This window comes from Moschus berezovskii, chromosome 8 (assembly GCF_049115385.1).
Source record: "Moschus berezovskii isolate FMDL1 chromosome 8, NW_MosBer_1.0, whole genome shotgun sequence".
Lineage (NCBI taxonomy): Eukaryota > Metazoa > Chordata > Mammalia > Artiodactyla > Moschidae > Moschus > Moschus berezovskii.
Window position 1 is genome coordinate 52,056,863 of NC_142467.1, and position 13,070 is coordinate 52,069,932.

At 38.5% G+C, this 13,070-nt stretch overlaps 1 protein-coding gene across 1 annotated transcript; it reads right to left on the reverse strand.

Moving 5' to 3' along the window:
* Positions 1–1,976: 1,976 nt before the first annotated feature.
* MARCOL (MARCO like) lies at positions 1,977–8,564 on the reverse strand. The gene is made up of 3 exons (XM_055430359.2): positions 8,516–8,564; positions 3,676–4,478; positions 1,977–2,000 (listed from the first exon to the last, which is right to left on the reverse strand). The coding sequence occupies exons 1-3, from the start codon at positions 8,562–8,564 to the stop codon at positions 1,977–1,979; spliced, it is 876 nt and encodes a 291-aa protein (XP_055286334.2).
* Positions 8,565–13,070: the final 4,506 nt, after the last annotated feature.

Sequence of the window (13,070 nt, forward strand, 5' to 3'; positions counted from 1 at the left end):
ATCCCTGGTCATTGGGGAACTAAGATCCCAGAAGCCACAAGGAATGGCAAAAAAAAAAAAAAAAGGTTAACAAAAGGTTTGGATACTCTCTTAAGAAAAATTTATTTTGCGTATTATTTCCATAGACCCTCTGAAGCCAATCATTGCATCCTTAAGAAATCTTGAATCAGTTTTACATCAAGTATCCAGAGACCACCTTTGTTAGAAACACCTGGAATGTGGTTTCGAGGTCCACTTTCTTGAGCTCTAGCAGAGCCTGGGGAACCTTTATTTTTCACATGTGATCCTGAGATTTTTATACTAATTAGGATTTGCAAATTGCTGCTGAACTTGCTGGTCCTAAAGTCTTAGCCATTTTGGCATTTTGGGAACAGGTGGATCATAGACACAAGGTTTGGGAAAGTCTAGAAAATAAACAATCCCAGAAATTGGAAGCATCTCTGGAACTGACTTTATTTGCAGAGGAAAAATCTAGAGAATAATGTAAGATCCATTGTATCTATAAGACTTCTGCTGGCCTCAGTAGAACTCCCAGGAAAATCCATTGTTTAAAGAGAATTGAAAGTTGATTCTGAGGTTCCAGGTAATTGGTTGTAACAAATGCTTAACATTTCCCCTCATGGTTCAGACTCAGTTTTCCATTACTCAACCTGAAAACAAGATAATGAGAGCAATCAAGGACCAAGTAATTGTGACATCACCATACAGAGACCAATGGAAAAGGCAGTCCTAGGCTGAGGCCAGCCTGCTTCACATGGAGCATTCTGAGAGTTTGTACACTCTCTGGCAGTCTTTTCCTGTCCCTGGGTCAGGTGCCTTATCTATGAAATGAGCAGGTGTCCAGTCTGCCTCCCAACTTATATTTTATAGCTATAGAGGACACTTACCTTTAATATTTGCATTAACCTTAATAAATCCTGGAAATGTCCAAAAAAGAAGAAGTATACTTTTTACTTTATTCCTTTCATTCAGAGATGTATTCATTAATTTTGAAAGCTGAACTATCTTTTAGCCACACATTCTAATTTTAAAAGGCTTTGTCATCTTATTTCTTATAGATAAGAGGGTAACTCTTAAAATTTTGCTTGGCTTACCAAATTCAACATTTAATATTTAAATTTAAAGTATATTTTAGTAGTCATCACTTAATAATCCATGAGATTCACAATCCTCTTTGCCCCCTAATATATTTTGTCTGTTGCCTTTCCTTGCAAAAATGAAGGCTTCATGGAAGCAAGAGATTCTGCACTTTGCTCACCATCTTAGTGCTTCAAACAATGCCCGGTACATAACAGATGTTTAATGAATATTTGCTAAATGAATGACTCAGTAACAAGCTTGCACCCATTTAAAAAGCTGAATGTATCACATTCTCTCAGGAAACGACTGACTTTACTGTTCAAGGGTAAGTGTCCTTTTATGTTTCCTTTGGACAGACATCCAAAGTGCTATTGAGAGATAACTATGGGAGATTTAATGAAAAATATTAGTTTAGTCCCTTTGGATCAGAATAGTACTTCCTAATACAAACAAACCTAAAGTCCTCTTACCTTTTTGCTTCATTAAATGCACAGCGGTTGCCATAAGTTTTTCCATCAGAACCACAAACTGGTTCATAGTTAGGCTGACATTTTGTTTTTCCGGTTGGGTTCTTGTTGCTAGTACGGCCAGTCTTCAGTAATGTGAAAGACCATTAGGTAAATATAGGATACTCTAATTATGTTATTGTAATAAAACATGTATTTATTACTCATTAGCTACTGATTAAGCATTGTACTAAATTAATTATTTTGTTGACCCTTTACATTTCAATGTAATCTGTGCAACAGTATGGAAGAAGTTTATTTTTTCCAGGAAGACAGTGCATTTAAGTGACAAGCACAAAATCATGTATGGACTAACTACCCAATCCGGGATTGAAACTCTGAGTTATCCAATCCCAGAACCTCTGCTCTTACTATGTATCTCAGACTGCCTCACTTGAATGCTTTGTACGCAAACTGGCAAATACAAAACACATATGGTCGTTACTTATTGAACCTTTCTTTTTTCTTGTTTCATGAAAGAAAATGAGTCAGGAGGTAGGATTATGAGGGTTCAGTTAGCTATAATAGTACCTGAAGCATATCTCAGAATCAAGTTATAGGATGGCAGAAGGCTGTGAACATAAAGAATCTTTGACTAGCAAATGAGAGCAGAGGCACTAAATGGAATGGGGAGTACCTCCAGTAGGGAGCTTAGACTTCCTAGAGCCAGGGAAGATGACAGATAACTCTAAACCACAGGAAATGACAGGGGTTCGCTACTCATTTTATATACATCTGTTATTTTCATTCACACCTACTCTGTGAATTGGACAGGGTTATCTCCCCCGTTTTAGAAAAGAATATAAAATTGAGAAAGATTAAGTGATGATTTAAACATTCAGAAACCTTCAGGTGATGGCATTAAGGTCTGGAAGGGATGTCCCTGGGAGATTACTACTACATGCTAGAAGAGGCGTTAAGGACAAGGCGCATTAGGCTGCTTTTACTTGAAAGGGTGTTGATGAATGACATGTTATGAGGTAAAAAATGAAGTTTCCATTAGGATAACAAGGTGGAGGAAGTGTTCTAGAAAACTGTTCTGAATCTACTGAGTGTCCAAAGTAATTCTTGAATGGAATTAGAAAGATGGCTGTTTGGAAAGAGACTGATAAGGAAAGGCAAAGCAAGCAGGACTTAGAAGGGCATATGGGAGACATGGATATGGACCTGTTTGCAGTGATGCCTCTCAAATACAAGCCACTTATTTCCTCATCTGACAAATAGTTCAAGAGAAATTGTTATATGCCTGTCTTGTTTCGGGATCTGGGAATACAAGTTTGAAAAGAAATGGCACTCTGTCTGGAAATTCTTTGGCAGTCCAGTGGTTAGGACTCCAGGCTTCCACTGAAGGGGGCATGGGGTTTGATCCCTGGTTGGGTAACTAAAATCCTGCAAGCCATATGACCAAATAAATAAATAAATGAAATTAAAATGGCACTTTCTTTAATAAGTTAATGCTCTAATTGAGTAGCAATCAATTGTAAACAACAATGTCCGTTCTATGCTAGAAGATATCGTTAGTATCAAGAATACATTCTTGGAAAACTACAGGATTATGTACAATGTGACTGGTGTGTGAGCAAGAGTGACGTGAAGTATCCAATCATGTTTAATCTTGGGCTTGGGGTCTAATCATGAAAAAATCTTTCATGCCATGCTCAGGCATTTAGGTTTTATTGTCTAGTTAGTGTGGTGTCACTGAAGAATTTTTAGTAGGGAAGTAAGAGATTAGACTTGTGACTCAGAAATACTGTTTAAGTGGTTTGTATATTGTGGGTGGGATGAAAATAAACATGAAAGTTAATTATGGTGGGGATGGGGACTCATTTATTGAGGGTCTGAGCTAGTCCAATATATGTGGAAAGGCTTGAGTGGAAAACAGTAGAAGACAATGAGCCAGAATGAAAGAGCATGACACTCACTAATGATTATAGATATATAGGAAAGTAACCACCTCCAGTTCCCTCTCATTTTGTTAAATCAATGTTATCACCAACTGTTTATCATTAGTACAGTGTATTCTTTTAACTGGAAAATAGAATGACTGAAGTAAGTTGACTGAGGGAAAAAAAGAGAAATTAACACTAACCTCAATCTCCACCGTATTGTCATTCAAAGGGTTGACTCCAGTTTTTCTTTCTTCTTGATTGTAAAAAGACTTTGATTTTCCCTGTTGGCTAGACAATCCTGGCTTTCCTTTTTGGCTAGATGACCCTGCACTCCCTTGCTGGCTAGATGACCCTGGACTCCCTTGCTGGCTAGTTGACCCTGGCTTCCCTTGCTGGCTAGATGACCCTGGCTTCCCTTGCTGGCTAGATGACCCTGGCCTCCCTTGCTGGCTAGTTGACCCTGGCTTCCCTTGCTGGCTAGTTGACCCTGGCTTCCCTTGCTGGCTAGATGACCCTGGCTTCCCTTGCTGGCTAGATGACCCTGGCTTCCCTTGCTGGCTAGTTGACCCTGGCTTCCCTTGCTGGCTAGTTGACCCTGGCTTCCCTTGCTGGCTAGTTGACCCTGGCTTCCCTTGCAGGCTAGATGACCCTGGCTTCCCTTGCTGGCTAAAAGATCCTGGTTTTCCTTGCTCATTAGAAGCTTCTGGATTCCCTTTTTGGTTAGATTGTCCTGAATTTCCTTGCAGACTCCCAGGCTGATTGAAAACTCCTGGCCTCCCTTTCTGTTTAAAATTTTCTGGTTTTTCTGGCTGATTAGAATACCCCGGTTGTCCTTGCAGAATGAGTGGCCCTGGTTTTCCTTGGGTGTTGCTTCCTGTTTCCCTTTTAGGTTCTTTTTGTCCTCCTTGCTGATTAGCTTCATTTTCTCTCTCTAGAATATGTGCAGGTTCTGGACTGTCTCCTAGTTTAAAAACACTTGTCTTCAAAGGTTGGGTTGAAGATACTGGAATGATAACCATAAGCACAAAAACAAAGTTATTTATCTTTAAGAATATAAAATCAATAGTATTCATCCCAAGATATAGCATGTATTTAATGCCTCGTTGATCTTTTAAAACCAAACCCCAAGCTGGAGTCTTCCCACTATATCTCATAACCTGATTATTTGAGTCCTCCTTTTTTTTTTCTTGACTGTATTATATGGTTTCCAAAAATAATGGTGTCAAGCTATCTTGCCCCTTTTTGAAATCAGAGTCTGAATTATTTGAACTGGGCCTTCAGATTATCCCGAGCTTCCCTGGTGGCTCAGATGGTGAACCTGCCTGCAATGAGGGAGACCCAGGTTCAATCCCTGAGTTGAGAAGATCCCAGGAGAAGGGAATGGCAGTCTACTCCAGTATTCTCGCCGCAAGAATCCCATGGACAGAGGAGCCTGGTGGGCTACAGTCCATGGGATCACAAAGAGTCGGACATGACTGAGCGACTAACACTTTTCAGATTACCCCAAACTCCTGATTTAATGGATTACTAATTAATCAAGTGCTTCCCTTGTGGCTAAGCTGGTAAAGAATCCACCTGCAATGTGGGAGACCTGGGTTTTATCCCTCGGTTGGGAGGATCCCCTGGAGAATGGAAAGGCTACCCACTCCAGTATTCTGGCCTGGAGAATTCCAAGAGGGTTCACAAAGAGTCGGACACAACTGAGCAACTTTCACTTTCAATTAATCAGACAGCCTCTATTTAATGCCTGTTGTAAGATGTGACAGTTGGACTATAAAGAAAGCTGAACACTAAAGAATTGATGCTTTTGAACTATGGTGTTGGAGAAGACTCGTGACAGTCTCTTGGACTGCAAGAAGATCCAACCAGTCCATCCTACAGGAGATCAGTCAGCGGTGTTCACTGGGAGGCTGAAACTCCAATACTTTGGCCACCTGATGTGAAGAGTTGACTCATTGGAAAGACCCTGATGCTGGGAAAGATTGAGGGCAGGAGGAGAAGGGAATGACAGAGGATGAGATGGTTGGATAGCATTGCCGACTCGATGGATGTGGGTTTGGGTGAACTCCGGAAGTTGGTGATGTACAGGGAGGCTGCGGTTCATGGGGTCGCAAAGAATCGGACATGACTGAGCAACTGAACTGAAAGCTTTCAGCACATCATGGAATACACATACTGAACCTCACTGCACAGAAGATGCCATCATCAACTTTCCAGACAAAAGCTATCAGGCATGAGCCCTCCTTCCACACCTTTCTCCCACCTCCATACATGTTTTCTGTGGTCATCTTCTTTCCTCCTTGTCACTGTCTCAAAGGCAGTCATTTCCCTTCTTCAGGGAACTCCCAAACCTTTGGAAAGTATGCTAGGATTTCACTTGCATTTGCAATTGGTCCTGCTTTATATTTCCATGAGTATACACACTTCCATAAGTGTGTCTTTAGATTTAACTAAAAATCAAATGCCTCATAAATTGTTTTTTATTGAGTATGCTGTGGTATTCTACAGCATTGATAGTGGTTAAGGTCCTAACCCAGGCATAGGAGTTTATCAGTTAGTAACATGGTTTATTCAACTGTAGCCTGAGGTGAGGTCTGTGGATATAATCGAGCTGTTCATTCAATGTACCAAAAAATATATTGAGAGTCCATTACTATGCCAGATCTATAGTAAAATCTAGAAATAACAACTCTGAACAATGCATGTATGATTCTGCCCTCAAGAGGCTGACAGGGGTCTGTGTAATAGTGGGTACAACTAAGCAAATAGGAATTTATACCAGAATGATCAGTGCTATAATGTAAGAAGTAAATTAGACAATAGACCCAGAGGAAAGATAGCAAGGAGTAGAGTATCATATCTCCTTCCTGGAGGAGGTGACATATAAGAAGTATAGGCCATAGCCTGAAAAATGGATAAAAAAAGAAATATTTTCAACAGAGAGATTTTATGCATGAATTCTAAGAAATGTTGCTCATTAACAGGCACTAACTTCAAGTAAAAATCAATGAGAATAGAGATGTGGATGAAATGGAAAAAATTAATTGGTCAATCTGGGTTTTTTTTTTGTTAATTATGTTTAGTTTTTTTTAATAGGTCATACAAGCAAATTGCATCAAATTCTAAAAATACAAAAGTGTAAACAGTTTAGAGTAACCTTTCCTTCCTTTCTTGTTCCAATCCCCTCATATCCTTACCTAGGACACAGTTAAATTTCCCAGGGTTTTCTGTATCATTCCAGAGATACCTTGTGTGTTTACAATCATATTTGAATATATTTTTCCACACAATGGTAGCATACCATATCTGCTGTTCTATTCATTTTCTCCCTGACACTACAGTGAGGCAATCTCTGGATCAGTGCTTACAGAGCAACTTCTTTATTTTCCTTAGTGACTGCATACTATCTCATTTGTCACATTTGCCGTAATTTATTTAACCAGTCTCTTAGCAATGAATAGTTGGTTTATTTTCCTTTCTTAATATTACAAACAATGGTTTGATGAAAACCCTAATAAATATATCATTTCCCACATGGAAAATATAAATTTGTAGAATAGAAACTAGGAGTGGAATTTTTAGTTAATAAAGATAGCTAAGATATAAGAATGTGTTTTATCCATCTATTTTTTTTAAGCTAAAATTTTGTAAAATAAGTATTTTTAGTTTTGGTTTTGTAGTTTTCTCTTCTGATTTACCCAAATTCTAAATACATGATTGGCACGACTTTATATTGTACTAGGCATTCCTGAGTCCTCTTTATCCTTCACCCTCCAAATCCATATAGTTACCATGTCTGATACTAATATATGTTCTTTCATTAACAAATAACTATTGAATACATACTAAATGTCATTCAGCAAGAGGCTGAAGTACACAGGAGATATTGTACCTGTCATTGTGAAACATATCTGTTCTAGTGACCAGTTGCAGCTGTATGGTTTTTTTTTTCCTTCTGAAATGTATACTCTTTTCTCCTCCCTTCTCCCATTCAATCACTTCACTCTCTATTCTTATTTTTTGACTCTACTTCTCCAGCAGATCCCTAAATGTCACTTCTGTACAACTTTTCTCACATGTAATTCATTTTCAGTATCACTGTAGACTGATATTCCATAACAGAATGGGTCTGATCACCCCTGTACTCAACAGTCTGAAATAACTGCAGTGTTTTCAATGAGAAGAGAATCATCATTTCTTGTGTTCCCATTCTAAGCGGCTGAAGGTCATAGGCACTTTACTTCCATTATTTCATTTTACTAGATGTAGGGGGGAAATGGTCAAGTAGGAGGTCATAATTTAGAGATATTAGTTCAGTGGAATTGGTTTCATTTATCATACTTTTATTATCTCAAGAAATGTATTACTGTATCATTTATTATCTTGACAAATTTATTGGTAGCTAGGAATTTACATCTCTGAAAACAGACAACCTGACTGTGTTGAGGTAAGGAACAGAGAAAAGTATGTTGAAGGAGAGTTACTTGTGAAGATCTCAAGTAATGATAGCTAACGTTATCATGATTCCTATGATAACCTGTATAAATGTATAATTACTTCCATTTTTGCAAATGAGAAAGCTGAGGCTAGAAAAAGTTAAATTGCCCCAAAAGTGCATAAATAGAAAATTGAACTGCCAGGATTTGAACCCATTTCTATTTGACCACACTGCCCTGGATCATCACACAAAACTGTATCCTTTGTGGAACATGAACTTGAATGTACACAAATTCTCATGATCCTGTCACACTGAATTTACTTTCCAACCTAATGTCTTGCTTCTCTCTCTCTCTCTTTTTTTATTTTTATTTTTTGGCCTCTGCTGCTCTTAAGCCACACCAAACTATGCACTGTTGTCTCACCTGGTCACTATCTTTGTGCCTTTGGTCTATATTTAAGTTGCTTGTAATTATCTTCTTTCATTCCTCTGACAAAGATTTCCCATTTTAAGGTTTCTGACAACATTACTAAATCACTCAACATTTCTAATTCTTTACATTTAGAGTTGGAAAGAAAGCCATTGAATATAGCTTTTCTTACCTGAGAACATGGCCAAGAACATGAAGGGGAGGAAAATGAAAGCCTCCATGTTAGAACCAGTTGGTTGTTGGATGTTCAGTAGATACTTTCTGAATAAACCATGCGGATTGCCACCATGTTATATATTTGGAAAATTCTCCACCCTTATTGCTAAACACGGTCACTGTGTTTAAAAAAAATTACAGTAATTTTTGAAACCTGAAAGGTGTTCCTTCTTAAGTAGATTATCATGTTTAAAATTAGCTTCACACCCTAACTCTCATAAATATCCAAACTTTAATATACTCCTATCAGATATCTTCCTCACAGAAAAAATTTAAAAGGCTTTCATGCACTGGAGAAGGAAATGGCAACCCACTCCAGTATTCTTGCCTGGAGAATCCCAGGGACAGAAGCCTGGTGAGCTGCCGTCTATGGGGTCGCAGAGTCAGACACGACTGATGCGATTGAGCAGCGGCAGCAGCAACCCATCTGAGAAAGTGATGAATTCACTGTTCATTTTTGTGTTAAGAGATGTCTGATCTTCAATCAGTACTATTATTAATATTCCAAGTTTAGAGTGTCACAGTAGAGACACTGTAGAGATTCCCATGAAATTTTCCTGCAAATGAGTTATGTGCAAAATATTTACCTCAAATTATATTTTATAAGCAAGTGAAAATGCATTGATATTTGTCACTAGCAAGTGATGGGTACACCCAGTGGGGAATGATAATGGGTAATGTATTTTTATGAGGTAACAAAAACAAAGGATCTCATGTTTGAGAATAACATTACACTATCGGCCCTTTTGCCTTAAGCTATTACACCAAACAAACTCATGTGAATATCACCTTGGGACTTTTAGTCAGTGATTAACTCAGTATTATGAAACACGAAAGTATTGTGTTCGAGATTGGCTACCCTATACATGAGAAAATTAAGCATGGGCAAAAGAAGGTGACTTTTATAATGTGAGGCTTAGAGACCATATAGCATAATAAGGTTGACTGATGGTGCTAGGAAACATAAGCTTGAGTAAAAACAGACTTAGAAGTAATATTGCCATTGGAGTCATCATTTGAAGAGTGTTAGTATAGAGAAACAAGATATTATTTGATCTGCATAGTTCCAGATGGCAGAACTAGTTCCAATAGAAGAAAGTGCAAGACAAACTGTTTTAAATCCTAAAGAAAATTTCTGCTTTGGGAAGGGTAGTGAACTAAGTTCACCCTTCCAATTCTAAGATACTCAGATTTAGTGGTTCTAGATTGTGTTTGATTTTCACTTTAGCTTATTTAGAAGGGAAATTTTGAAAATGATAAATAATTTATTTTAACCAAGCTAACAATTTTAAGGCATCAAAAAGGAAAATTAAAAAGTTTTCATTAATAAGGTAACTTTCCCTCCTACCTAATTTTTCTTTGTTCTGACTGGGCTTCATATGAATGTCAGAAGAGGTTGTATTGAACCAGAAGGCCTTGAATTGTATGTGTATGTGTGTGTGTCTATACACACATATACATCTGTACACACATATATGTTTATGTGGCAGTGGTTTAGTCACCAAGCCATGTCTGACTCTTGGGACCCCATGGGCTGTACAGTCCACTAGGCTTTTCTTTCCATAGGATTTCCCAGGCAAGAATACTGGAGTAGGTGGCCATTTCCTTCTCTAGGGAATCTTCCCAACCCAGGGATCGAACTTGAGTCTCCTGCATTGGCAGATGGATTCTTTACTGCTGAGCCACCAGGGAAGCCCCCGTATGTTTATATATGCATATATTTTATTTATAAATAAATATATATATAATACCCCATATACTATGTGTATATTGCTTTTAAACATCCTATAATTTTTACTAAAATTTTATTACAAAAAGTTTCAAAATACCAACAAGTTAAAAAAATTTGCAATGAAAGCCTATATACATGCCACCAAGATTCTTTAGTTCATCATTTGCTCTACCATGTGTATTGATAAAAATGGGTAAACTTTAGGCAAATTATTTTTACATCTAGATACTCAGGTGTAGATTCCAATGCAGTAAATTCTCAAATAACAGCAAATGGACCACAAGAGCTGCATCTGCATTTTGCTTTAAACAAATGCTTCTTACACAATGCCATCATCTATCTTACCCATGTTTTTTTTCTAACTTCAGCTTTGTCATACTTGAAAATAGCCTATTTAAAAAAAACAAATATGATGAGTGCCTTGTATGTGAGGATACCACAGTTGGAAGGGAAAGTCTCATGGAAACCTATGCTCTGAGGTCTCAGCGACTGCCTCTGTGGATTAATTGAAGGTATCATTGATTGTGCTGAGTAAGGTAGCCCTTTTTCTCTCTTTAACATATCTCTTCTCCAAACCATTCCAAAGAACTTTTTGAATAATTGCTTTTAATCCTCCAATTTTCCTAAATGGAAAATCTAATTTCTCCTTTAATTGTGGGAACTTTCCAACCTTTAGAATTGTCTTCCATTAGTATCTTCCTTTACACTTTGGAATAAGGTCAAAATTCTATTTTTGAATAGGCTCAGAAAATGCTCCACACAGTCACTTATTAGAGAAGGGAAGAAGGTGTTTCATGTGTTTTGGAGTGAGATTCTAAATAGAAGACATCCTTTCAGTAGTCATCATATCTGGCTGGAAATAACAATAATAGCAGTGAAGTCAGATGACCTGAAGTTGTGTCTCTCCTCTCATTTAGCTATGTGATCTTACAGAAGTTTATCTTTCTCTTTCCATCTGCCTTTTTCCGTCTTCCTTACTTTTTCTAAAACCATGATAATAATACTCCACTGAAAGATTCAAATTTTGCTAAGTGTTCTTGTGGTTTAGAAAGTTCATATCTGCAGTTTAGAAATTTTAGTTTCTGACTGTGGGCTGTTACAACACTCTCTGTCCGGTTACCTGATTTAATCTCAACTAATCATGTATGGATGTGACAGTTGGACTGTGAAGAAAGCTGATCGCCGAAGAATTGATGCTTTTGAACTGTGGTGTTGGAGAAGACTCTTGAGAGTCCCTTGGACTGCAAGGAGATCCAACCAGTCCATTCTAAAGGAGATCAATCCTGGGTGTTCATTGGAAGGACTGATGCTAAAGCTGAAACTGCAATACTTTGGCCACCTCATGCGATGAGTTGACTCACTGGAAAAGACTCTGATGCTGGAAAAGGTTGGGGGCGGGAGGAGAAGGGGACGACAGAGAATGAGATGGCTGGATGGCACCACCGACTCTGTGGACATGAGTTTGAGTGAACTCTGGGAGTTGGTGATAGACAGGGAGGCCTGGCGTGCTGTGATTCATGGGGTTGCGGAGAGTCGGACACGACTGAGCAACTGAACTGAACTGAACTGAACCATTTGTCTGGCAATGGCAAGCCACTCCAGTACTCTTGCCTAGAAAAATCCCATGGATGGAGGAGCCTGGTGGGCTGCAGTCCGTGGGGTTGCTAAGAGTCGGACATGGCTGAGCGACTTCACTTTCACTTTTCACTTTCACACATTGGAGAAGGAAATGGCAACCCACTCCAGTGTTCTTGCCTGGAGAATCCCAGGGATGGGGGAGCCTGGTGGGCTTCCATCTATGGGGTCACACAGAGTTGGACACGACTGAAGTGAGTTAGCAGCAGCAGCAGCAGCAGCAACCGTTTGTCATGCAGCTAAAGGGAAGGAGACTTTGAACTCTCTATTAGTTTCTCCTGATGAATAGCCAATATGTTTCCTTTTCATTGTTTCTGGGAGGGTGGGGCCCAACACGTGTCACCTATTGTTCTTTGAATCTAAGGAGATATGTAAAGATTGAGCACAGTAAAGGACAGAAGACATCAGTTACATGGCATTCATTAAGCTATTCATGTTGTTGTGTTGGTTGCTCAGTCGTGTTCGACTCTTTGCAATCCCATGGATTGTAGCCCACCAGGCTGCTCTGTTCATGGATTGTCCAGGCAAGAATACTAGAGTGGGTTGCCATTCCCTTCTCCATAGTTTATTCATACATAGATGCAAATGGGTTAAACTGAATCCAGCAGGCAAACTGATTTTTTTGCTTTGTTTTTTGGAGTAGAAGACATAGTACGTCTTATGTCTTAAATTCCATGTTACTTTGCCAAAATTGTCAGGGGGAGACTTGCCAGTTGGTTACCAAGTTTCATTAAATACTTCATAATATTAAGAAAGAGGCCAAAGATCAAGCACTTAGGTAATCTCTACCTATGGCTCTTCACCATTTCTCAGTTTCTTTGATCATTTCACCCAGTCTTTACCCCATTGGAAGCATTAGTTTCAGAACACTAAAGTCCTGGAGAGTGGCTGATACTTGAGATAGAATCTTGGGCATCTTCTTCTCTGCTTTGGTTGTCAGTTTCTTTATTTAACACATAATGTCTTCATGTAAACTGAAATTCAAATATATTCAATTTCATCATTATTTGAGATGATGCAGATATCTGACACACATTAATGTTAGCTATTGTTAGTATACTTACGTGAACATTTGAGATTAGAAATATGACCGCTCCCATCTTTACTTTAGTTGAATACACATGATGTGACTGGAGAACAATAA

Coding starts and splice junctions, on each gene's coding strand:
- MARCOL (XM_055430359.2), bottom strand. CDS start 8,564: ATGGAGGCTTTCATTTTCCTCCCCTTCATGTTCTTGGCCATGTTCTCA. Junction 4,479..8,515: donor GTTCTTGGCCATGTTCTCAG/GTAAGAAAAGCT, acceptor TTATCATTCCAG/TATCTTCAACCCAACCTTTG. Junction 2,001..3,675: donor ACAATACGGTGGAGATTGAG/GTTAGTGTTAAT, acceptor TGTATTTGCCAG/TTTGCGTACAAAGCATTCAA.